Consider the following 27,282-nt stretch of genomic DNA (forward strand, 5'->3'; position numbering starts at 1 on the left):
CACAGCAGTGAGTAGTTGTGAATTAATAAATTAATACTACAGTGAGCACTAGCAAAGTAAAAAATTAATCGAGAAACAGGTACCAATGAAATAATATAATTAATGGGACAAATATAGTTCTGTGCTCTATTCAAGTTACACCATTTTACATTGCTTGGCTAATGAACCTTCTCAGAATGGCTACTCCAAAGACATTAATGAAAGGCACGGAGAACAAACATAACACTTAAAAATACAGTAAGAAGTACTGAGGTACATTTGTGTTCAGATCCACAAAGAAAGCAGAGGTGAGCAGTATGTGGTGATGAAGTGAAGCATTAAAACCACAGGAATTATAGTCTTTGTACGGGATCTGCCAATGAAATTTCCGGCAGGGAGAGAACGTTGATTCAGAAAATATCACAACGATGCTTTTAAAACTTAAGAACAGCTGTGTGTGATTTAATAATATTTAAAGATAGAATAAAAGGGGAAAGAACAATGCACTGATGGATGAGAGGCAAGTACAGCCCCAGGCAGGAGAGCAGCAGCAACACAGCCTGAGGTAGTGGAAGTGTACAGCAACCTGGGATTGGGGCATTTTAAAAAATGCCATGAAGCGCAACTTAATTGGGACTAAGCAGAAAGAAGGAAAGATTGATTTTTAATATGTACTATACAGAAGCAGATAGACAATTTTGGGGCAAGGTGCAGCAGTGCTACCTAGTGGTGTGACACATTGTTTAGCTTTTTCCCATTACAAAAGTGTTGACACATCTTTTGTTGGATTAAACGTTGAAATGCTGAGAGTGGGTTTCACTAAAACAAAACACTGATACCAAGGTGATGTTGGAAAACCGTGAGAATTGTAAGGTGCTTTCACAGCAAATGGGTGCCTTAGGCATCATACAATCATTGATACATTTGCAAATTGGTTTTCCCACGATTTGGAGATGCTGGTGTTGGACGGGGGTGTACAAAGTTAAAAATCACACAACATCAGGTTATAGTTCAACAGGGCAGCACGGTGGCACAGTGGTGAGCACTGCTGTCTCACAGCGCCAGGGACCTGGGTTCAATTCCCGCCTCAGGTGACTGACTGTGTGGAGTTTGCATGTTCTCCCCGTGTCTGCGTGGGTTTCCTCCGGGTGCTCCGGTTTCCTCCCACAGTCCAAAGATGTGTGGGTTAGGTGAATTGGCCATGCTAAATTGCCAGTAGTGTTCGGTAAGGGGTATATGTAGGGGTGTGGGTGGGTTGCGCTTCGGCAGGTCGGTGTGGACTTGTTGGGCCGAAGGGCCTGTTTCCACACTGTAAGTAATCTAATCAGGTTTGATTGGAAGCACACTAGCTTTCGGAGCGCCGCTCCTTCATCAGGTGATAGTGGAGGGCTCAATCCTAACACACAGAATTTATAGCAAAAATTTACAGTGTGATGTAACTGAAATTATACATTGAAAAATATCTTGATTGTCTGTTGAGTCTTTCATCTATTCGAAAATTATGATTGTTGCACTTCTTTCATGTGTAAATCACAAAAGCTTTTTTAAAAAGTTGCATTCTCAGGTTAGCTGTAACAATGGGCGTTAGCTCAACAATATGGTGAAGGTGTTAGCTCCCTGTGCTCTCTGTCTATGCCAAGATGTTTAGATTGATTCTAATGTAAAAAGTGAGAAAACAGAGTTTTACATGAATTCATGCAGTTTTTGAGCAAAGTACAATATAACTCTGCAAGTACAAATTCACCCCACAAAATATAGATGTGCATGTGGGTCTTTGTCTGTCTGTGTGTGCGTGTCTGGGGTGGGGGATTGTGAGTGTCTGTGAGAGAGAGTGTATATGTGTGTGCATGAGTGTAGAGTGGTCTAAGCCTCTGAGAGATGCCTGTATGAGTGTGGGATGTGTGTGAGTGTCTGTGTATATGTGTGTGTATAGGAGTGCGTGTGTGTGTGTGTGTGTGAGTGTCTGTGTGTGTGTATAGTGCAATGGTGGTCACCTGTAATGTGACATGAACCCAAGGTCCTAGTTGAGGCCCTCCCAATGGGTACCGAACTTCGTTAAGAGCTTTGTCTGATTTAAGTTTCCTAAACCTTACATATTCTTCCTTTTAATTTCTGACTCAACTTTCAATATCTCTTGTCATCCAGGATTCCTGAAACCTGCTAGCATTACCTTTCATCCTCAGGAATATGCTGACAGTGAACTCTGGTCAACTAGCCATTGTGCGTGGGAAATCATGTCTCACAAACGTGATTGAGTTTTTTGAAGAAGTAACAAAGAGCATTGATGGGGGCAGAGCAGTAGATGTGATCTATATGGACTTCAGTAAGACATTTGACAAGGTTCCCATGGGAGTCTGATTGGCAAAGTTAGATCTCATGGAATACAGGGAGAACTAGCCATTTGGATACAGAACTGGCCATAAGGTAGAAGACAGAGGGTGGTGATGGAGGGTTGTTTTTCAGACTGGAGGCCTGTGACCAGTGGAATGCCACAAGGATCGGAACTGGGTCCTCTACTTTTTGTCATTTACATAAATGATTTGGATGTGAGCAAAAGAGGTACAGTTAGTAAGTTTTCAGATGACACCAAAATTGGAGGTATAGTGGACAGCGAAGAAGGTTACCTCAGATTACAACAGGATCTGGACCAGATGGGCCAATGGGCTGAGAAGTGGCAGATGGAGTTTAATTCAGATAAATGCGAGGTGCTGCATTTTGGGAAAGCAAATCTTAGCAGAACTTATACACTTAATGGTAAGGTCCTAGGGAGTGTTGCTGAACAAAAAGATCTTAGAGTGCAGGTTCATAGCTCCTTGAAAGTGGAGTCGCAGGTAGATAGGATAGTGAAGAAGGCATTTGGTATGTTTTCCTTTATTGGTCAGAGTATTGAGTGCAGGAGTTGCGAGGTCATGTTGTGGCTGTACAGGACATTGGTTAGGCCACTGTTGGAATATTGCATGCAATTCTGGTCTCCATCCTATCGGAAAGATGTTGTGAAACTTGAAAGGGTTCAGAACAGATTTACAAGGAAGTTGCCAGGGTTGGAGGATTTGAGCTACAGGGAGAGGCTGAACAGGCTGGGGCTATTCTCCCTGGAGCGTCGGATGCTGGCGTGACCTTATAGAGGTTTACAAAATTATGAGGGGTATGGATAGAATAAATTGACAAAGTCTTTTCCCTGGGGTCAGGGCGTCCAGAATTAGAGGGCATAGGTTTAGGGTGAGAGGGGAAAGATATAAAAGAGACCTAAAGGACAACTTTTTCACACAGAGGGTGATACGAGCATGGAAGGAGCTGCCAGAGGATGTGATGGAGGCTGGTATAATTGCAACATTTAAGAGGCATTTAGATGGGTATATGAATAGGGTTTGGAGGGATATGAGCCGGGTGCTGGCAGGTGGGACTAGATTAGGTTGGGATATCTGGTTGGCATGGACAGGTTGTACCGAAGAGTCTATTTCCATGCTGTACATCTCTTTGACTCTATGACTCTATGTCCTCATCAGGCTCCATAATCTAATTTCTCCAAATCCTGCCTAATACTGTTGTAATTTGCTATCTTTGGGTAAAAAATGAGGTCTGCAGATGCTGGAGATCACAGCTGAAAATGTGTTGCTGGTTAAAGCACAGCAGGTTAGGCAGCATCCAAGGAATAGGAAATTCGACGTTTCGGGCATAAGCCCTTCAGCACTTTCATCTGAAGACCTGTCTTGTTCTTATCCATAGTTATCTTAAAACATCTCGAATAATGATCACTGTTCCCAAAATACTCCCCCACTGAAACTTCCATCACCTGACCAGGCACATTCCCTAATATAAGGTCTAATACATGGCTGGACTATCAAGAAACCCTCCTCGACACATGTAACAAATTCTGTCCCATAAAAGCCCCAAGGACTGGAGAAGTCCCAGTTACTATTGGGAAGTTAAAATCATATACTCAAACAACCCTGTTGTTTTTAACATCTTTCCGTGATTTGTCTACATAAATCTTCTAAGAGGCCTACAGTCTAACCCCTTCACAGTGATTGCTCCATTCTTATTCCTAAATTCTTCTAAGACAGCATCAGTGGTTCAGTCCTCGAAGATGTCCTCTCTTCGTATGTCTGTGTCATTCTCCTTAATCAGTAATGCAACTCTCACATCCTTTTTACATCCTTCCCTACTATGCTGGAAACATCTAAACCCCTGGAACATTAAGCTACCAATCCTGCCCTTCTCTCAACCAGGTTTCTTAAATGGCAATAACATGGTAGTTCTGTGTACTAATCCAAGCTAGGCTCTGGTGCCTTACCTGTTATACGTCTTGCATTGAAATAAATACAGTTCAGACTGCCACTCCTGTTGTGTTCATTAACCTGACCCTGCCTGTTAAGACTTATTTGACAACCTCTACCTTCTCCTCAATCAGGCCATGAACCACTGCAAAACACATATCCAACATTTTGTCTCATGTCACACTGACAACTCAATTTTCTGAATAAATAAAGTATCACTTCCTGCATTCAGTTTCACTGACAGTTTTCTAAAATTATCCTGTGTAGATTAATTTTTCTTCAAAAATTGTGATGAACTACAGGTATAATTATAAAAATCCCCTGAAAACATATCCAGTACTGAAGGAAGTGGTTTGTTTTGATTGCAGTTTATTTTTAAATTAATGAGGTGTTTTACAAAACATTGAGAAGATTCAGTACTTGTGAAAGATTTTTGATAAAATTCACAGGGTGTACTGGCTAATCTCAGTCAAGGCAATGGTCTGGATCTGTAACAGACCTCAGCATCCCTGGCTTGGAATATGACTGTCACCTTTGACAGAGCTTTAAAGCTGAAAAAGAGCAGGGCTTAGTTGGGAATCAAGGATTATGATTGAATGCTTTGCCCTATAGATACTGCAGCATCTCAGATATACTGCAATCATAATATAGATTTTGCCCAAAACTAGATTGTAAGGTAGACCTGCTTGTGTACAGATTGAATTATTTTTCTTTGACCCAGAAATGATGAAAAATATTCTTTGATTGTCTGTCTTGAGAATAATAAGTGGAAATCTCCAAGACTGACCTGTCCAATTGAAATCCTGACTAAGATCCTTCCTCCTGAGCATTAAGAAAATCTACTCAAATCTAAAAAAGAACTTGAACAGGTCAAATTGCTTATGGAAAAACCTCTTTCTTCCCCAGTAGGGTAGCTCAGTGGTTAGCACAGCTGTCTCACAGCGCCTGAGACCCGGGTTCAATTCCCGACTCAGGTGACTGACTGTGTGGAGTTTGCACTTTCTCCCCGTGCCTGCGTGGGTTTCCTCCGGGTGCTCCGGTTTCCTCCCACAGTCCAAAGGTGTGCGGGTCAGGTGAATTGGCCATGCTAAATTGCCCGTAGTGTTAGGTAATGGGTAAATGTAGGGGTATGGGTGGGTTGCGCTTCGGCGGGTCGGTGTGGACTTGTTGGGCCGAAGGGCCTGTTTCCACACTGTAAGTAATCTAATCTAATCTAATCTAAAAAAAAAGTAATCTAATCTAATCACTGCTGCCTCACAGCATTAAGCATCCAGGTTTGATTCCAGCCCCGGACTTCTGTTTGTGTGGAATTTGCACATTCTCCCTGTGTCTGTGTGGATTTCCTCTGGGTGCTCCAGTTTCCTCCCACTGTCCAAAGTTGTGCAGATTAGGTGGATTGGCCATGCTAAAATGTCCAGGGAAGTGTAGATTGGGTGGATTAGCTCTGGAAAATGCAGAGTTACAGGGATGGCCTGGGTCTGGGAGGGATGCTTTTCGGTGGGTCAGTATGGGCTGAATGGCCTGCCTCCCTGCTAGAGATTCCATGTATCACATTTTCGAATAATTTTATGAATTTCAGAAATCACTGGACCAGCCATGTACTTACAATGCCTGAATTTCGACTACCAAACAAATCATCTTCGCCCAACTCAAGGAAGGCACTCAAATGAGAGGAGGACAAAGGAGGTGTTTTAAGAACACCCTGATGGCTTATCTTAAGGAATGCAACATATATGTGAACACATGAGAGACCAGGAAAAATCAACTCGGAGAACCTCCTGCATGAAGGGAAACAATTCTACGAGACCAACCATCAGCAAGAGAAAGTAAGAAAAAAAAACTGGAGAAAGGAATGCCAGAGATCTGAAGGCCAGGCACCAATTCCACATCCTGGAAATACCTTCCAAATTCTGTAGTCAGAGTTGTGGCTTTAGGATCAGGCTCATCGGCCACATAAGGAGCCGTAGAACCTACAATCAATGACATGGAATTTCGTAGGTAGGCAATCACATTCATTAGTGAATGATTGGCACCACTGACAAATTGTCATAATTAATGATCGTGGCTTGTAGCTGCAAATCTCCAAATGCATGTGACTTATATCCATGTTATTGAAGAGGAACAGCCACTGAGCCCAACCAGATCCCTTAATGGCCATGATATCGGCTGATGATTTCAATACTTTCATGCTTTCATACTTGTCCATCACAGTGATTCCTATCAACTTCCTGCTTGACATCAGAGAGTTGTTAACTTCGTTCAAGTCTGAAAATGTGTTGCTGGTCAAAGCACAGCAGGCCAGGCAGCATCTCAGGAATAGGGAATTCGACGTTTCGAGCATAAGCCCTTCATCAGGAACTTCGTTCAAGTCCTATGCTGAATCTCAAATGCTGACTGAGAATTAGATGAGCAGATACATGTATACATGGGATGTACTACAAGGAAAATAAATGATTATGGGTAGTACATTGCTATACTTACTATATGGTACAACACGTCAAAGAGAAAGAGGGAGAGTGTCTTCAGGATTTTAAATCTTTTATGCATGTTCTGTAAATTTGCAAATGCAGCAACAGACTTTATGCTTGGACGTTTTGACAGGTCTAAATAAAGAACCTTCCAGGAAGTTCTGTCACCAGGGAACATGGAGTACACGGTTGAAACCTCAATGGCCAGTTACTGTCACACATTATGTTCTGTGCTTGTTCAGAAAGTACTCCACTTTCATCATAAAATTATACAGTTTTTATGCAGTTTTTAAGTATTTCAATAACAACAACAAAAAGGCACATTAATCTATCTCAACCATCTGAAAAGCTGGCTAACTGGTGCCTGGAATATTGCAGAATTTTTTTTCTGACTTTGGAGTGTCCAATCAAATTTGTCGTATTCTTTCCAAGATTATTAAGGGAAGGGTCAATTTTCACCTATTTTTCTTTCACCGGAAGGCAGTAAGATGCATGTGAGAAAGATATGTAAGAGAAATTAGTTCAAAGATCTTGCAGATCATTCATGAAGAAGATATTCAATCCTTTGGTAACAGGAACCTCAACTTCTCCAAACCAATCAAAAAAACTGGCACTCATGGAAAATAGTCCAGTTCTACAAAGTCATGTTTCAATCAGAGTGAATTAGGTAATATTGTTAAAACACTGACCAAATCTTCTGGTCTTCTGCCACCAAATGTCTATCAGCTGGCAATATTAACCATAAACCAGATGTGCAATAATTTAAGATGATTTGTTTAACCCTGCCTGAATAGGTCAATTCACAAAGCCACATCTATTGTTAAAATCCTAATCGCAACTGAATCAACAGACAAATACAACAGTGTATACAACAATGTTATAGACATGCTTTTAAAATTAAACTTGAGGCTTATCGCCAGGCTGGTCATTGACATGGACTCAGTGCTAATATCATTATGTACACCTTTTATGTTGCATCCCTTAGATTATTATTTATAATTCATTGTTTCCAAAAAAAACTGCAATTAAAAAAAGGAAAATCTGCATAACTTTTCACCTAAATGACAGTTTGTTAAGTAATGATCAGGGAAGACTAATGAGACAGGCAAAATAAATGGGTGATTGAGTTAATATGATGCATTGAGGGATACAGACAAGATTGAAGGACAAAAGAAGGAGGTAGGTAATGTCAATCTTTGAGAAAAGAAATGGATTTGTTGGCCAAATGCCCTTTTCCTGTTCCTAATAATGCTTGTGGCTCCCCCTTTCCAATCTCATATGCAAATTATTCTGAGCTCACAGATGGTTCGGCAGCTTTTGGCTAAGCTCATGCACATACAGGCTCAAATCAACATTGCCTCCCAGGGATTTCAGAGCATGTTATTTCAACTCATTTGAATTTTGTGACCCTCCTCATGAAATACAGCATTCTGGTTTCAGTGGCTCCTGTTTGGTGTATTCAGCCTTGATGACATGGAGGATAACTCACCAAGTCCATCCTACACCAGTAAGCAAGTAAAAGTAAATAAATGCAATGAAACTGAATAACACAAAATGTATTGTTCTTATGCAACCGGCAGGAGTAGACTGAAAATAGGGATGGAGAGGCAGACCATGGCACTACACTTGACTCCCAGTTCGAATCTGTGAGTGAGAGCAATAGAAGTTTTCCTTTCCAGAAGCAGCAACTGATCCTTGGGTTTGAATCATAGCTACTGCCACCATCTGGTATCTTGACCAAATGGCCTTTCTTTCATGAGCATTGACAGACTGTTTAATTATGCTGGGCATCACACTGGTGTTCAATTTGGTAGTCATAGACATGTACTTTTTGATAGAAACACATTGTCAAGAACACAAATTTTGGGCTTACGTCCCATTTTTCTAACCCAAGCCCAGCTAGATTAATTGCAATATCCCACTGCTATCACTAAGCAGGCATCAGACTTACGACCATCCAGTAAAGCCAATATAACTGTGGATGGTTCAGTTAGCCACTAAACTATGACAAAGTCATCAAAATAGCAGCTCATGACTGGAGGAAAAAAAAACTTATTTTCTTATTGATATGTTCTCTACGAACAGGTTAACTATTCAGATTACTTGCTCACTAATCTGTACAGAATTAACCAATCTTGGATTAAAAGTAGGATATATTAAGATTTCTCTGTTTCATCACTATTGAGTGAAGCATGCTAAAGGGAATACCTGAAGGTATTAGTCGACAAATGTCTAGACTTCGTTATAATTCTTCTTGTTGAGTTCTCTACCCAAAGCTTTGACAATTATTTGCCACATGAAGTGCAATGATTATTTACTATCAGGGCACACAGGCAGGCCCTGAGTCTGCCTCAGCAGGAATGCACATCAAACCCCTGTGCTATTGGCATTAATCCAATTTACACACTTGCCATCAAGTCAACTAAGCTAACCAGAATTTGGTTTGCATAATCTTCCTTCCAGTTAAATAGTTTTCTGACACCAGCTGGCTGGATTGCCATATAGACCTGAAGAGTACACCAGATGGTTTGAAACCAAATTTAAAATTTTGGAGTCCATTCCTGAGGCAATTGGAATTGAAAAACGGATCAACTGATGGAACAAATTGGCAATAATTGCATGAAAAACTCATTCTCAGCACAGGAGCACTGAGGGCATGATGATGGCTTTAAATATCTGAGCTGGATGGGAAAAGAAGCCTGACTTTCCACTTTGGATTGGTTTCCAATGAAAGTGATTACATATCTTTGGTAATTGTGACTGATAGTACTCTCTCAGAGGAGAGTAGCTGACTGACACATGCTGCCCATGTTCATGCCTTAAAAGCAGGCAGCTTTCATTTTTACAGTACCTTTCACAGCCCAAATCACTTTGCAAACATTTAACTAATTTTGAAAATGAAGATCAGCAAGTTTGGCAAAGCATCAAAGTGCTTCTGGCATTCATGAAAGTAGTGCTAACTATCAATAACAAACTCCATGAGAAAATTGAAATTGGACAATTTAGGAGATAAAGCCTAGGTATTTTAAATCTAATTATTCAAGTATTCAGATAAGAGCTCCAGAAGAATCCATTACTAATTCAATAGTGTCAAATGTCCATATCTAGCTTATTATGAACTCTCTGACTATAGTAGTGTGACCGAACATTCTCATTACAGACTTGCAAAGCTAGCAAAATATAACTTTTACAATTGTCGGTGAAGAGCTTAATCATAAACAGTAGAGTCTATAGCAACTGAGTTCCTAACAATGAAGCTGTTAGAAATCTTTGGGTTTGTATTGTAGCATGACAATTTTTCACACTGATGTGATATCCCTCCTGGGAGGAGAGCAGTCAGGAGATGATTATTGGATTGGTAAGGTCACAACATTTTAAAATGAAGAGCTACTTCCTCATGTACATGGTAGTAACCAGCTGAATAACATGTCAAAAGATTCCTTAATTGAATAAATACATGATTAAATGACAAAATCCAATTTTATCAATGACGATAGGACAATATGGCTGACAGACCAGAAATGCATGATCTCCTATTAGAACCAGACGTAGTTACAAGATAAAACCAAAATCAAAAATTTATCTTGTGCATTAAGAAGCATTATTCCTATTTAATTTTGCAGGATTAACCTATCTAATATAACCACAACTCACATCTATTTTGATATTTGGACTTGTCCACCTCTCTCCATCCCATAAGTTGCTTCTTAATGCACAAGATGAATTTTTGATTTTGGTTTTATCGTGTAACTATGTCTGAATTTTTGATTTCAGTTTTATCTTGTACCTAACCACTCAAACTAGCAGAGCTTTACCAAACATTTACTCTGTCATAAACAAGGCCTCAATTGTCTTCAAATTTCTCTTGGATGAGATGATTGACAACCCAAGTCTCTAACTATTATCCATGATATTGCTGACTTGCTCAAAAATTCACTTAATTCAATTTTTTATGCTTTCAACTCAGTTAGATAATAGTCTCCTGTCCTCTATGGCAGTTTCCATCTTTGAACTTTATGGCCGTGGTAGACTTCAAGTATAGCTGGTATGCAGCAGGCTTTTTTGTTCATCAACAGATTTCATTTCATTATCTCAAAAGATTCCCCACACCACATCAGAACTTTATTTTAAGGTATAATTCCAGGGGTGAACACATAACCCTCATTGGCTTGTACACAACTAACCATCTCCCATTGCATCTTCACCTCTGAGATGCAGTATAACAACTTAATCAACTTTTGTACCTGATGGATTGACATTATCTATGCTCCCTCAAAAATTTCATCCTCCTTTTCAAACCTTTATTCTGTGTGCCTTTTTCCTGTTTAATGTTTTGCTGATCTTCCAAACTTCAAACTTCAGAAACTGACTTTCCAAAGTTCTACTCATTCACCTCATTTCCTAATTCCAGAGTCAAAATACTCATCCTTATCAAGTTCTTCATTTTACCCTGGATTTTTTTCAAATGTTTACCTGGGCACTTTGACTTTCTCTCTCCAGGCTTCTGAACATTTATTTCCTTCCTTCACATGATCATGGATATCGCATTGGATTTTCATGTCTCCATGAGGTGGAATTTTAAAACAAAGTAGGACCTGCTTCAAGATTTCCCACCACTATTCCCATGCATGGAATTTCTATAGCTCTCGGACAAGGACATGGATTGGAAGCTTGCATGTAGCTATTCCCAGACTTGATTACTCCATCGTGGGGTGGGCATTTTACAACCTCATGACCTCTATAGAGTTGGGAATGTTTTTAAAGAACACTGGGTTCACATCACTTCAGTAAGGGTCATCAACCATCAAGAAAGCCCAATATGGGGAGTAGAATTTATCGATGCAGATTTCACAGTGTGTTGAGAACCTTGTGAAATGGGTGGCACAGTGGCTCAGTGGTTAGCATGATGCCTCACAGCACCAGGGTCCCAGGTTCGATTCCAGTCTTGGGCGACTGTGCGGAGTTTGTACCTTCTCCCCATGTCTCCATGGGTTTCCTCTAGGTGCTCCAATTTCTTCCTACAGTCCAAAGATGTGCAGGCAAGGTGAATTAGCCATGCTAGATTGCCCATAGTGTTAGATGCATTCGTCAGGGGTAAACATAGGTCAGAGAATGAGTCTGGGTGTGTTATTCTTCAGACAGTATGGACTTGTTGGGCCGAAGGGCCTGTTTTCACACTTTAGGGAATCTAATCTAATCTAACTTTACGTGTCAGAATATAATGGTCTATGATAAGTTCAGTATATTTCAAATACAGTGATTAACAACAGGGTTTTGTTTAAGAAAATGTTAAACTGACCACTATTTTGAAAATTTTCAGGTGCATTACAGTACTTAATCCAGTAGATTCACCATTACTGGAATTCAGATTTAAGGTATCAATTTCCTCCCATACTTTGACTCTTTTTTGATTGACATCTGTTCAGCCTTTTAAGTAAGGTAACAGATGCCATCTGTGCCACTACCTCAAAAGGCTTTGTTGACACAGCTGTGAAATGACATGTTTTTTTATTATTCATTCATGGGATATAGGTGTTGCAGCTGGGCTATCATTCATATCAAATCCCTAATTTCCCAGAGGACAGTTAAACATCAACCACATTGCTATGGGCATGGAGTCACACGTAGGCCTGGCCAAAGAGGATGGCAAATTCCCAAAAAGGCATTAGTAATCCAGTTTGATTTTTAGAACAATTGAGATGGTTACATGATTTGCCGTTTGGTGAGTTACTTATTCCAATTTTTTAAAATTGAATTCAAAATTCACCATTTGTCATGATGGGACTCAAAGCTATGTCTCCAGGAAATTGGCGTGGGGACCTGAACTACTGGTCCAGTGTCCTTACTATCATGCCATTACTCCAAAGCTTCTTGAGCTCTATATCTACTAATGATTGAGCTCAGTGGGTGTTGTTGGCATTGTGGTAAAAACAACTAGGTGAAAACAATTACTGCAGATGCTGGAAACCAGATTCTGGAGTAGAGTGGTGCTGGAAAAGCACAGCAGTTCAGGCAGCATCCGAGGAGTAGGAAAATTGAAGTTTCGGGCAAAAGCCCTTCATCAGGAAAGAGGCAGAGTGTCTGAAAGGTGGAGAGATAAATGAGAGGAAGGTGGGGGAGGGGAGAAAGTAGCATAGAGTACAATAGGTGAGTGAGGGTAGGGATGAAGGTGATAGGTCAGGGAGGAGGGTGGGGGAAGGTAACAAAGAGTACAATGGGTGGATGGAGGTGGGATGAAGGTGATGGGTCAGAGAGGAGGGTGGAGTGGATAGGTGGAAAAGAAGATAGGCAGGTAGGATAGGTCATGGGGATGATGCTGAGCTAGAAGTTGGAACTGGGGTGAGGTGAGGGAGAGGGAAATGAGGAAACTGGTGAAATCCACGTTGATGGCCTGGGGTTGAAGTGTTCCGAAGCGGAAGATGAGGCATTCTTCCTCCAGGTGTTGGGTGGTGAGGGAGCGGTGGTGAAGGAGATCCAGGACCTGCATGTCCTCGGCAGAGTGGGACGGGGAGTTGAAATGTTGGCCCACAGGGCGGTGTGGTTGATTGATGTGGGTATCCCAGAGATGTTCCCTAAAGCACTCTGCTAGGAGGCGTCCAGTCTCCCCAGTGTAGAGGAGACCGCATCAGGAGCAACGGATATAATAAATGATATTGGTGGATGTGCAAGGAAAACTTTGATGGATGTGGAAGGCTCCTTTAGGGCCTTGGATGGAGGTGAGGGAGGAGATGAAGGGCCTTTGCCCGAAACTTCGATTTTCCTACTCCTCACATGCTGCCTGAATTGCTGTGCTTTTCCAGCACCACTCTACTCCAGTTGTTGGCATTGTGTTCAAATGAATTATCATTTATTTTGAATGACAGTTTTATTAGAAGTTAAAGGATTGCAAATTTTTGAAGTGGTTTATGAATGACTCTGTAATTTGACAGAATGATGAACAGTAAAGATGAGAGGTCTCTTGTGGGAGTGGTTTAAAAGCCCCTAAAATTAACCATGCTGCAGGACTGACAATATAGGATGAAATAGTTGGATCTCATGAGAATGGTTTGACAATAATAATGCTTGATTTTCATCCAGAAATAAATTAGACAGATCAGATTATCAAATGTAACCTGAATGATGAGTTCTTAGAGTGTTGTTGGGAATTCCATGGAGTAGCATGTTCTCCAGTCAACCAGAGATCAACCTGTCCCAGATCTAGTACTGTGCAATGAGACAGGGTTAATTAATGACCTCATAGTGAAGGTGCTACTAAGTTGCAGTGATCAGAATATGATTGAATTGCACATTTGGTTTTAGAGAGAAGCGCAAATCTAAGACTAGTGTTTTAAACTTCAATAAAGGCAACTATAATGACATGAAGGCAGGTTGGCGAAAGTAAATTGGAAAATTAGCTTAAGGGAGAGATCTGTCGAGGTTTAGTGACAGACATTTAAGGAGATATTTCAGAGTACTCAGGAAAAAAAATGCAATCCAAGAAGAAAGAAATATGAAAGAGTAGGATTCTCCATCCATGACTAACAAACAAAGATAAAGACAACATCATATTGAAAGGAAAAATATGAAATTCTACAGAGTTAAATGGTAAGTTAAAAGATTGCAGCTACAAAAATGACTAACAGTTTCTTAAGGATGGAGAAATTAGAGTAGGAGAAAAAGTTAGTTAAAAATATAACAGCAGAAAATATAAGTTTCTTTGTATATTTAACAGAAAAAGAGTAAAGAAAGATAGTGTCTAGGGAATTAACAGTGTAAAATAAGGAAAAGGTGCATAAATTTTACAGATGTTTTACATCTGTTACTATTATAGAGAACACAAACAATGTCCCAGAAATAATTATGAACCAGCCAGTGAAAGTGAGGAACAAACTTAAAACACATAATCAGCAGAGAAAGGTTACAAAAAAAAATATTCAAAGTAAAAATTGACAAGCCCTGAGATCCTGATGGACTTCATCCAAGAGTCCTAAAGAAAGTGGCTACTGAGATTATAGATGTTAATTTTCCAAAATTTACTTGTTTCTGAAACAGTCCCAAACAGACTGGAAAACAGCAATTGTTCAGTTCAAAAAATGAAGGAGACAGAGAACAGAAAATTACAGGCAAATTAGTTCAACTCGGGAATATGCTGGAACTTCTTATTAAGGAAGTAATCATGGGCCAATTAGAAACTCTCAATGCAATCAAGCAGAGTCGGCATGGTTTTATGAGAGGGAAATTTTGCTTGACTAATTTATTGGAGTTCTTTGTTACTCCCTCAAGAGAGGGTGAACAATGGGGAATACCTGGAATGCACTATATTTAGCATTTCACAAGGTGCAATATCAAAACTTCCTTATGGCTTTGGAGATAACCCAACAGCACAGATAGGATAATGGTGAGCAGAGAAGAGGCATATATGGGTCATTTTCAGATTAGTAAGATGTGATGAGTTTAGCGCCACACCAATTATTGTGAGGAACACAACTATTTACAATTTCTATCAATGGTTGAAGGCACTGATTGTGGTTGGTAAAAGATAAATACTTTACCAACCACTGAAAGGTAGATATGAAAATAAATCTTGAAGATGATAAAGTGTTTGCAAATGGACACAGGTAGGCTAACTAAATGGGTAAAACTTTTGGATTGGGCATATATGTGGCTTTTATTCCTGATGAAGGGCTTTTGCCCAAAATGTCGATTTCACTGCTCGTTGGATACTGCCTGAACTGCTGTGCTCTTCCAGCACCACTGATCCAGTATATGTATGAATTGTCCACATTGGGAGGAAGAATATAGTGGCAGCATAGTATTTAAATGGAGAAAAATGTCAGAAGGTTGAGTCCTGGTTGATGGAAAAATTATTGCAGGTACAGCAAATAGAATGTTGTTATTTATTCAAAGGGAAATGAAATATAAAAGTAGGGATATTAAACAACAGTTGAATAAGGTTTTGGACAAGCTCTTTCAACAGTACTGTGCACAGTTTTTGGTCTCCATATTTAAGAAAGAATTCAAAGGTATAAGGAACAGATCAAAAAAGGTTCATTTGCCTGATACAGCTGAGGAGCCATTAATCATATGATTAACCCAGACTGGGCTGAATCCATTTGATTTAGATGGAGGAGAAGTGATTTTATTGGAACATGTAAGATTCTGGAGGGATGAATGCTGAAAGGATATTTCCATTGGGGGAAGACTAGAACTAGGGGAGACCATTTAAAAAAAAAGGATACCTATTCTTAGAGTTGTGATTCTATGAAAGTGTCTTCTTACATAGCAGTGGAGACAATATCATTGAAAATGTTTAAGATGCAGATAGATTCTTGACCACCAAGGGAGTCAAAGAGTTGTAGGGCAGGCAAGATAGTGAAGTTGGACCAAAATCAGATCAGTTGCAATCCTATCAAATGTGAAGCAGGCTTGAAGGAACCAAATGGTCTATTTCTGCTTCACTATACATGCTTGCATGAGCATATGAATGACTTTCCAATGTCCTTAATAGAGCTCACGTGCTTTGCCCACGGTGTATACTGGATGCGTGGACATGGGACATATGGAGGAGGCACACGGATATGGAGGAGACATGGAAAAATAGGAGCGAGGAAAGGGATTGGGGTGTGTATTAGAGTGTGGAAACAGAATGGGGGTCATGAAAGAGCTTGGAGGCTCTGGAGTTACCAGGGAGAGTGAGCGGGGTTTGAAGAGAGTGATGAGTGAGGAATAGGCTGCCTACTGTTCAAGTATAGAACTAGATTCATTTCCCAGCCAATGGGCATGTAGCTTCTCACCACCAACCTTGGCATCTTTTATCCAGAAACAGACCTCAATTACATCCCCTTCCCCATTCTCCCTCATAAGAATAGCTTGGGTGGCTACTGCCACCTAGGAACTGAGTTTATGGTGCCAGGAAATGGGCTGAGCTGCAATTCTTGCCTCAAGGATGAAAACTTCAGGCATGATTTTTCATTACCTACAGAATGAGCATTTTTTTCATTGTTAACTTTCATTCTCCCTCAAGTGCTTACTTAAAATGTACCTACCTTTTTAAAATTAAACTACTTGATAATGCATTTTATCTTCTCTCCTTACTCTATGGGAGACGTTAGAAGATTTTAATGACATCATGGAAGCACTAGTTAGTATTGTTAAAAGGCGCCATCTTGGAATGCCATTTGTGGCATACGTACTTTAAATAATACAAAACATCAGTAAAAATTAGAAGCCGTAAAACAGAGGACAGCCCGTAAATTGAAAGATAACAATTTAATTACATACCGAGGAAGCAATAAATCAAAAACAAGGGTCTAACCTATTGTTTGTTAAAAACAGCACTTTCTCCCTGATTCAGTAATTCAGGTAGATGTTAGACATGCTGTAATACTACCTAAAGAGGAGCACAGATCTCTTCTGTGACCTGGCAAACATTCATCACTTAACAAATCTTATCAATGATCCAAGTTAACTGATTATTTAGCTAATTACAGGCTGCAGGATGTCACTGCCACGGAATGGCTATTATATTTGCCTGCATAACAACAAGCATTGTACTTCAAAAGTCATTAACATAGGAGATGTGCTTTGAAATATTTCAGGGTGATACCATATTATGCAATTGAAACACTGCTTTTATTCTACTTGAAACAGTATATTATGAATATTAGAAAATTCACAGGGGTTTAGGAATTCTGTTAAAGCAGACAAACTCTTTCATGCCTAAACAATCTTAAATTGGCAGGCATTTCCCGTTGCCATGTTAATATCAGACAACTGCATCACCATTTTTTCACAATATATATCTCTATTTACATTCAGAATCGAATCTATCTGTGTGTTTTTCTTCAATTGTCCACAGTGGCATCATTCCTCCATTTGGTGCATCTTTGTTGTTCTTTCTCAACTGAAAAGAAGCTCCGATAACTCTTTATATTTCTGCTTTTCAAATCACCATTAACGATACTATTTAAATGTAAATTAACATTTTCTAAAACATATAAAAACTGTAAAGCGTAACTTCAAACTGTTGTTTGAATAAATACTTAGAATTGTGGATCAATTATCTTTACTCTTCTGTTCCAAATCATCTGGAGATTACTTGTGGTCAGATTTTTGCTGATTTGGGCCAATTCCATAGACTTTTGAGATACCAAACAACCCATGAGGAAGTATCCACCATAGCCAATCTCATTTTTACAGCCAAGTGAGGAATTGGGAATGAACCACATTGGTGGGAAAGCCAAACTCGGTAGGACCATTTAAATTTGGTGTTAATTTCAAGCAGATCCCATATTTGTTGTCCTAGAATACTTAACTCATAGGAATGGAATCACAAATTTTTGGAGGAGATGCAAATGCCCCTGAAGGGTGAATAGGTCTACATGTATGTCAAGTTACCTAAACCTCCATCCCTTTAAAAATGAAAATAAAAACTGCAGTTTTTATTATTTTTTAAATTCACTGCTAGATGGCAGTGACTGGCAGGACCTTTGGTGTGATTTTTTAAAAATAAATTAACCGTCTGTGCTTGTAGTTTCAAGCACTTGCTAATATTTTGAAAGGGCTGTTACTATAGCTGATCCCATTATGAATGTTTGGCTGAGATTCAAAGCTGAACGTTTTCTTCGAGGAGGGCGGGGCCAAATTCACATTCTGTGTGTCAGTTTTACGAAATTATTTTGTGGATTTTGATTTGGCAAGTGATTAGAGATTAATTTTTTAATTGATTAATCAGTTGAGGGGGATTTACAATTTCAATCGGTTTTATGATTGTTTAAACATTAATTTGCATGAGTGAGAGCTCTCTTAGATTAGAGGCAATTGGTTCATGATGTCTGCTCAAATTGGATGAGTGGCTACTTACGTGGCATGAACATATTGGGAGTAGTGGAATAGAAATGGGATATTGTTCACAAGAGTTAGAGAACATTTCATACAAACAGAACCAAAATTTTGAAGAACCAACACAGGTCTAGTGGACAGTCCACACGGGAATTCTCCCACCTCCATGATTACCTCCAAACTACATCTAGAGATTACGGGACTGTTCCCATCTCTCCCCAATGAGAATATGGAGATTCCTTTAAACAGGATAGGCCTGCCAAATTGAGGAACTTGAACTTTGTTCCTTGAGGTTAAATATCTTGCCAAACTGCACAATCACAAAATTTGTCTCCATAACTGTTCCAGAGCACATCAATACAAGGATGCAGATACATGGTGGCATGCCATGTTCTGAAAAGCATTAACATGAGCTTGCCGAGCAGACATCAGAAGCATGCAGAGTTGGCAGATGATGATATCAAACAACAAATTTGGTACAACAGTGCTATTTTGAAACACGCATGTCATGTTCAAGCTCCCTTTTAAACACTTCCAATTGAACACATATAAAAGACACCCCACCAGCTCCGTTTGGAGGGATTAGCATCCTACTCCCAATTAGATTTTCTTCTGCTGCTGCATATTTTAGTGCATTCAATGAAGTCAGAAGCGTTTGGCGAAATCTTTTGGATTTACTAAGGATCTTGACAAAGAAGTCGGAAGAAATATTACTGGACTGGTAATATAGAGACCGAGATAATGTACTGGAGACTCAGGTTTGATATCTACCACAGCAGATGATGCAATTTGAATTCAATAAATATCTGGAATTTTTGATCTGATGATGACCATGTATCTATTATCAATTGTCAGAAAACCCCATCTGGTTTATTAATCTCCTTTAGGGAAGGAAACTGTCATCTTTACCTGGTCTGGTCTACATGTGACTCAAGATCCATAGCAATGTGGGTGACTCTTAATTGCCCAGAGGGCAGTTAGGGATGGGAATTACATACTGGCATATCCAGCAACAGCCTCATCCCGTGAATGAATAAAAAAATGAATAAAAACTTTCAAAAGAAGGCTTGCCTTCACAGATGCATGTTAACAGGATGATGAACAGCAATCAAATTTTCAAAGTTATAGTGGAAGTGGAGGTACTGAGAGGTTAACTATTGCTGAAGAGAATGTATTACAAAGGCTGTTGTACTTAAACTTAAGTTACCGGGAGCCACGGATGTTGAGGGCATGATATAGTTCAATGGTATATTGTTATTAATATGATAATTTTGAAACATGCATTCTAAATTAGAAGGAAAATATATTGCTTTAGGTTTCGATTGTATTTCTTCACTATGCGTGCTAAAAAGGGGAGGGCATTGTTCTCATTTCATTTTTGAGTATATCATCTGGAAATTTGTTTTTTCCATGGCTGTTAATGAGTTGGTTGAACCCTTGAGGTGAAAAGTACATTGCATTAGGAAAAGGGGTAGAAGGAAAACAATATTACAGTAAGACAGAAACATCCAAAAGTTGTCAGATAATACGGAGGTCCAAACAAAGAGAAATGCTATGGAATAGCAAAATTGCTATTAATACCAGAAGAAAAATTCAGAACAGAAAGCTGTGAATACATGAGATTGAGAATCCTGCAGTAACTAATAAGTGAAATAAAACAGAAAATTCTGGGAAAACCTCAGCAGGTCTAGCAATATCTGTGGAGCGAGAAACTAAGTTTACACTTTGGTCTGATATGACTCTTCTTCCGTCATATCAGACACAAAACATTAACTCTGTTTTGTTGTCCTTTCATTAGATGTAGATTGGCAGCTGTGAGGATATTCAGTGACTGATCACCACAGTAAATAATTATAAAAATAAACATTCAATTTTTCATCATGGGATCTGACTTGTCCAGTAAGACCATCAGCTTGGATTATAACAGAGGAAGAAAGGATGGAAATTACAGAGGCACTGGCCATAATTTTCCAATCATCTTAGTTGCAGAAATGGTGCCAAAGAATTGCAAACATTACACCCTTGTGCAAAAATGCTCCCATAATAAATCCCCGAGCTGTAGCCCAGGTTAAGCTAAGTTGTGGGAAAGCTTTCATGAACAATAATCGAGAACAAAATTAACAGCTCCTTGGATCAGTATAGCTTATGTAAAATCAGCAGAGATTTATTAAAGGCAAATTGTACGGCCTGGACTTTTCGATGGCCAGTTAATTGGCTCTGAAATATAGAAGGGAGTTGCAAATGGGGTCCTGGGAAGGAATACTATAGAGGAATTGCCTGTGAAATTGAAAATTCCACTGGGCAATTCCCCCTTGCTGGAACTCTCAGGAAGTGTTCAGTTAAATTGAAGAAATTGGCATGTTCTAAGTAAATCATTACCAGGAAAACCTAGCCTATTAAATACCTCAACTGACTCCTATGTGACTATTCAACTGATCCCCAATTTACATTACACATATACCAGATTACACCTTCTCCAGGCCCTTTTACATCCCCTCAGAACCTGACCCAACACATCCCCTCCACACTCTGGAGCTGACATATTTCTGCTACCGTGTCTGAACCTCATCTCCTCCTCCTCATCCACTCCCCCCTCCCCCCTCCCCACTCTCTCTCCCACTCCCCCCACTACTGCCAGACTCCCTTTTCACCCAACACCGGATCTGAGACCATCCAGTTCCATTCCTCCAGACATCACCTCCCATCCCCCATGCTGCTGGACATGAATCCTCACCCCCACTTCTTCAAACCCAATATCAATATAATCTGGGTACATACTGATTGTATTTGAGAAGGGATTGTCCAGTGTACAATCATAGGTGAACAACCCCTCATCTGACGTTATGATGGAGAATAGGTCATTGATGATATAGCTGAAGATGGTTGGGCCTAGGATACTGATCCTGTGGAATTCCCGAAGTGAAGTTTGGAAGTTGGGTTGATTAGCATTCAATACCAAAATGTTTCTGCTAGATATGACTCCAATCAGTGGAGACTTTTCATCGTGATTTCATTGATTATTACTTGGGATCCTTGAAGCCACACTTGGTCAAATACTGCCTTCATGCCAGGGGCAATCACACTCACCCCCGGGCAAGAACAGTACTCTGGGGATCCATTACAGCTCCTGACCCTAGCCCCCAGACCAGCCGCAGGCTTCTAACCACAACACAGCTGCCTTGCTCCCAACCTAAATACAACTGACCCTCTCCAGTTGAGCCCCAGTTATTATGGCCTTATGTACCCTCATAAACAACGCCCCACTCTCATCCTTTGGCGTTCAGTTCTCTTGTCCATGTTTGGACCATGGCTGAAATCAGTTTGGGAGCCCTTGTGTCCCTGGCAGAAATGAAACCAAGCATCATTAAGTAGATTATTACTGAATTAGTGCTAATAGCCCTGTCAACAATACCTTCCTTCATTTTGCTGCTGATTGGGAGTAGACTGAGGGGGCAGTAATTGGCTGGACTAAACCTTTCCTCTGTTTTGTGGACAGGACAAGACTAGGCAATTTTCTGCATTATCAATTTGATGACAATTGTTTAACACGTAAACAGATGGACAAAATATTTTAATTATAAATTTAATCAAGTCAAAATCTAGACAATTACACAGTGTGTAATTTTGTGTTTTAAAGTTTACTACGTCAAGAATAGTTGAAAGAAAATAATGAACATACACAATACGTAAGTTCTTAATCTTGCTAGCAAGATTAGTCTGAAGTAGATGTATATATATAATTCTAGCTTTCCTTTTAATGCAGCCCTCTTCATGCCCTAGTTTCCAGAGATGTAAATTGAATCCTCATTTAAAAATAATCTGACGGTTGTGTCTTTATCTCAGGTACCATTAAAAATCTCCTTTGAATTCAAATCTTTGAAGGAGCTGAACAGAACAGTTACTGTGTCACTTTATTCGATTTTAACCCTCTAATTGCCAAGCTTCTCTACAGGATAGGAATATCTAAATGAATATAAGCTTCCTTTCAGTAAATAATATTTACCCAGGATGGCATGGTGGTTCAGTGGTTAGCACTGCTACCTCACAATGCCAGGGATCTGGGTTCAATTTGACCCTCAAGCAACTACCTGCACATTCTCCCAGTGTCGGTGTAGGTTTCCTTTGAGTGCTCTGGTTTACCCCCACAGTCCAAAGATGTGCAGGTTAGGTGGATTAGCCAGGCTAAATTGCCCACAGTGTCCAGGGATATGTGCGTTTGGTGGATTAGCCAAAGGAAATACAAGGTTACAGGGATAGGGACAGGACTGAGGGGGGGGGGGGGGATGATCTTCAGAGGGTTGGTGTGGACTTGATGGGCCAAACAACCTGTTTCCACACTGTAGAGATTCTATGATTTTCTTTTCTGAATTCCTAATAGTTTGTTCTTGAATTTCATTAGCACTCACTGGCCTTTAGAGGACAATAAAAGGCAGATCAGAAGCGTTGAGTAATATAATAATTGTTAAAGATCAATAGATGGGTTTAAGCTTCGCCAAGTATCATAATAACAGCAATGGCAAATTTATCTGAGGTCCATTTCTGTCAGGTCCAAACTAAGTTACAAGTTTCTATGTAGTCTTGTGGGTGCATAGACAGGTCATCAACAAAATTGCGATCGGGCCCTGTGTTGAGAGCCCAAAGGTGGGAATGGGATTGCAAGGTGTGGGATTTTGGGAAGGAAGACTAAAATTACAAAGAAGAGACTCGGCAATGGACATGGCTGTGCAATTGGTTAGTTTCAACCTTACAGACAGGAATTCAAAATTTTGCAAACTTGAAAGTGAAGCTTAGGGTGGAAGAAAGACACAAGAGACATCTGCAGGTGTGGCCATAGGGATAAGGGCCATGAGTTATCCTTCCTCTCTTCCTGGTGGTAGGTAACTTTGGCTGAAGAACAGAGGTATGATGGCAGATGCTTGACATGGTCAAATCACATTCGGTCAAGACCAGTTGTAATATAAGTATGCTTATACATATGTACTCAAGGGATTTAACAGAGCTAAGATTACTCATGCGTCCAAGAGCAAAATGCATGGAAGACTGTGAGAGATTTTCTGGATGTATGGTGTCAAACGCAGAGGTGAGGGAACTCCTTACCAGGTCAACTCAAGAAAAGGTGCAAAAACAGAAGCTGTTGGAAAAGCTCAGCAGGACTGGCAGAATCTGAAGAGAAATCAAAGTTAATGTTTCAGGTTCAGTGACCCTTCCTTAGAACTGATATTTGCTAGCAGAATGTTAGTTTATATGCAGAAGATAAGGTGAGGGATGGGGGTAAGGAGTAAATGATAGGTAGAGATAGAACCCTAAGATAGAGAAGAAGTGGGCGGCACGGTGGCACAGTGGTTAGCACTGCTGCCTCACAGCGCCAGAGACGCGGGTTCAATTCCCGCCTCAGGCAACTGACTGTGTGGAGTTTGCACGGTCTCCCTGTGTCTGCATGGGTTTCCTCCGGGTGCTCCAGTTTCCTCCCACAGTCCAAAGATGTGCAGTTCAGGTGAATTGGCCGTCTAAATTGCCCGTAGTGTTAGGTAAGGGGTAAATGTAGGGGTATGGGTGGGTTGTGCTTCAGTGGGTCGGTGTGGACTTGTTGGGCCGAAGGGCCTGTTTCCACACTGTAAGTAATCTAATCTAATCTAAACAGTTGGATAGACAATGGACTGGATAAGGATCTGGCTATTAGGGTGTTTGGCTGCTAATGGAGACTGTTAGTGGCTAACAATAGATAGTGTGTAATGGCAGACAATGTGATTACAAAGCCTCCTGTGTAAGGTAGGGGAGGGCTAGGACATGAGAGAGTTCAGGCCCTAAACCTATTGATTTCGATACTGAGTCTGGAAGGCTGCAGGATCCTCAGGCAGAAAATCAGGTGTTGTTCTTCCAGATTGCACTGTGCTTTGCTGGAACACTGCAGCAAGCCTGAGACAGACAGACAGACAGACTAGAGAACAGAATTGTGTGTTAAAGTGGCAAGCAACTGGAAGTTCAAGGTCTTTTCTGTGGGCAAAATGTAGAAGCAGTCACCCAGGCTATGCTTCATTTCCCCAATGTATAGGAGACCACATTATGAGCAGTGAATGCAGTAGACTAGATAGTGGGAGTGCAGGTGAAATGTTGCTCCACCTGGAAGGTATGTTTGAGCCCTTAGATACCGAAGAAGGAGGAGGTAAATGGGCAAGTGCTTCGCTTTTGGCAGTTGCAGGGGTAGGTGCCGTGGGACTGTGTGGGGGGATGTTGGGAGTGAAGGAAGGGTGGTCCAGAATGTCCTGGAGGGAACGGTCCCTGTGGAAGATGGACAAGGGAAAGGAGGGGATGTATGTCTGGTGGTGGCATCTCATTGGAGGTGGTGGATATGGTGGCTGATGATCTTCTGGATGTAGATACTGTTGGGTTTGTAGATAAGGACAAAGTGAATCTTATTGCTGCTGTGAGAGGGAAGAGATGGGTGAGGGAAGAGTTGTGGGAGATGGGTTGAACCTGGCTAATGACCCTGTCAACAATGGTGCTGGGAAATTCTCATTTGAGGAAGAAGGTGGACATTTTGGAGGCTCCCTTGTCAAAGTTAACCTCATTGGAACAAATGCAACGGAGATACAGGAACTGGGAGAAAGGAGTCTTTATGGTATGAGGGTGTGGGGATGTAGCTCCGGGAGTCAGTTGGTTTATAGTGGATACTTGTGGCCAGTTTATCTCCAGAAATGGAGATAGATGTCAAAGAAAGAAAGGAAAGAGTCAGAGATGGACCAGGAGGAAATAAGGGCAGGGTGGAAACTGGAAGCAAAATTAATGAACTTTTCCCATTCTGGACAAGAAAGAGAAGCAGCACTGATCATATCGATATATCGGAGAAAGAGTTGTGGGTAGGGGCTGGAATAGGATTGGAACGAGGAATGTTCCACATATACCATGAAGAGATAGATGTAACATGGGCTTTTGTGAGTATCCATGGTTACTTATCTGATCTGAAAAAAATGGAAGGAGTTAAAAGAGAAGCTGTTCAGGGCAAGGATGAGATTGGCCAAGTGGAGGAGGGTGGTAGTGAGTGGGGACAGTTCAGGCCTTTGCTCCAGGAAGAAGCACAGAGCCCTGTGACCATCCTGGTGGGGAATGGACATGTAAAGAGAGCAAAGGAAGTGATAATATATGCATTGGTTTGTACCAGAGCAGAGGGCTTACATTACTCAGTGTACATTACAATATGTTCCTTATTATGTACCAGCATAGAAACAAAGCATAATCAGGAGTTAAAATATAATATATTTCTCACCTTGCATCTGTGCACAAAGCAGCATGTGCTCTTTATGCAGTAACAGTATGTAAGATAACATTAAGTGGGAATGTTATATTAACACACAGCCAGGAAGAAAACAGTCCTTATTCTGTAATGTTACATAGGAACAGTGCTATTGACAATAAAGAAATAATTTAATCCTTATTTCATTCTCATACACATGGTTGGCTCTGATTGAAATGATATACTTCTACGAACAAACTCCTTGAATTCTTCAGGAGATCTATTGAGTACTCATCTCATGTCAAATCTGTTCAAGGAACATTAACTTTCAAAGGTTGCTAGCAGTGCAACTGGAAATATTTAATTATTTAATTAGTCTTATAATTTCTTCAGAAGTGGCTCTTTATGCAAATTGACTACCACAGATCTGGCTCTTGGCTTCATTAATTCAATTGTTACTACTCTGTGCAACGTCCCTGCACATTCAAAATTTATGCCTTCAATTAATCGAAAACAGTCTAGATTACTGTATAACCATGAAAGCCTCCTTGATGGTTCCAACTTCTACACCAACATCAGATTAACCTGAATTTCCCACTTTCCTCCCTCTTCCTTAGGTTAGACTCAGAACTTATTGTACTATTCCCTACTCGAGTTAATTTTTTTGCAACTGCACTGTCAGTCTTTTCTTCAAAGTTTTGCTATTTAAATACTCAAACCTGGTGTCACCAAGTAGTCCTCAGTTTACCCTGTGGATTCTATCTTATCTCGATAAATACATCTGATATATATCCTTGCAAGCACGAAAAAATTCCCTTGAACAGTTGGTTTTGTAATGAAACTTCTTCTGAAAATTAGATGGTTAGAAGTAACAACGCCAATAACTATAACATTTGTTTGTAACTTTATGTCCTAAATCCAAGATTAATTATTTGCTGAAGAAGTGTTCGATCGATGGAATGGAATGGGATGCAGTTATGTGGTGCGACTTTAAGAAAAGGAGAACCCTCTGAATAAATCAATGACAGGGGATAAAGCTCCAATCTTGCAATTTCATTGACTGATCACATTTTTGTCTGAATAAAAATGCACCACCTGCAAGTTCCCTCCAAGCCACACAATCCTGATTTGGGACAGTAGAACATAGAACATAGAACAATGCAGCACAGAACTAGCCTTTCGGCCCTCAATGTTGCGCCGACCTGTGAAGTATTCTCAGCTCATTCCCCCTACACTATGCCATCGTCATCCATGTGCTTATCCAAGGATTGCTTAAATCTCCCTAATGTGGCTGAGTTAACTACATTGACAGGCAGGACATTCCACACCCGTACCACTCTCTGAGTGTAGAACCTGCCTCTGACAGCTGTCTTAAATCTATCACCCCTCAATTTGCAGTTATGCAATATTATTGCTTCTTCATGGTCACTGATTGAAAATTGTTGAATGGTCTTTTTAACCACACTCTGGGTGTACCTGCACATGTTGGCGATAGTGATTCAAGAAA

The 27,282-nt window shown here is 40.3% G+C and overlaps 1 protein-coding gene across 2 annotated transcripts in view; it reads right to left on the reverse strand.

Annotated features, from left to right (window-relative positions):
* Window positions 1–27,282, reverse strand: part of tenm2a (teneurin transmembrane protein 2a) — a 797,630-nt gene that overhangs the window by 444,365 nt on the left and 325,983 nt on the right. Inside the window, exon 4 of one of the 2 annotated variants that reach the window (XM_060836885.1) lies at window positions 21,990–22,012. The exons of the other annotated variant lie outside the window; for it this stretch is intronic. Coding sequence (XP_060692868.1) covers window positions 21,990–22,012 — 23 coding nt within the window. The remainder of the gene's footprint in view (window positions 1–21,989; window positions 22,013–27,282) is intronic. 2 annotated transcript variants of the gene reach the window in all.

This window comes from Hemiscyllium ocellatum, chromosome 16 (assembly GCF_020745735.1).
Source record: "Hemiscyllium ocellatum isolate sHemOce1 chromosome 16, sHemOce1.pat.X.cur, whole genome shotgun sequence".
In the NCBI taxonomy this organism is placed as follows: domain Eukaryota; kingdom Metazoa; phylum Chordata; class Chondrichthyes; order Orectolobiformes; family Hemiscylliidae; genus Hemiscyllium; species Hemiscyllium ocellatum.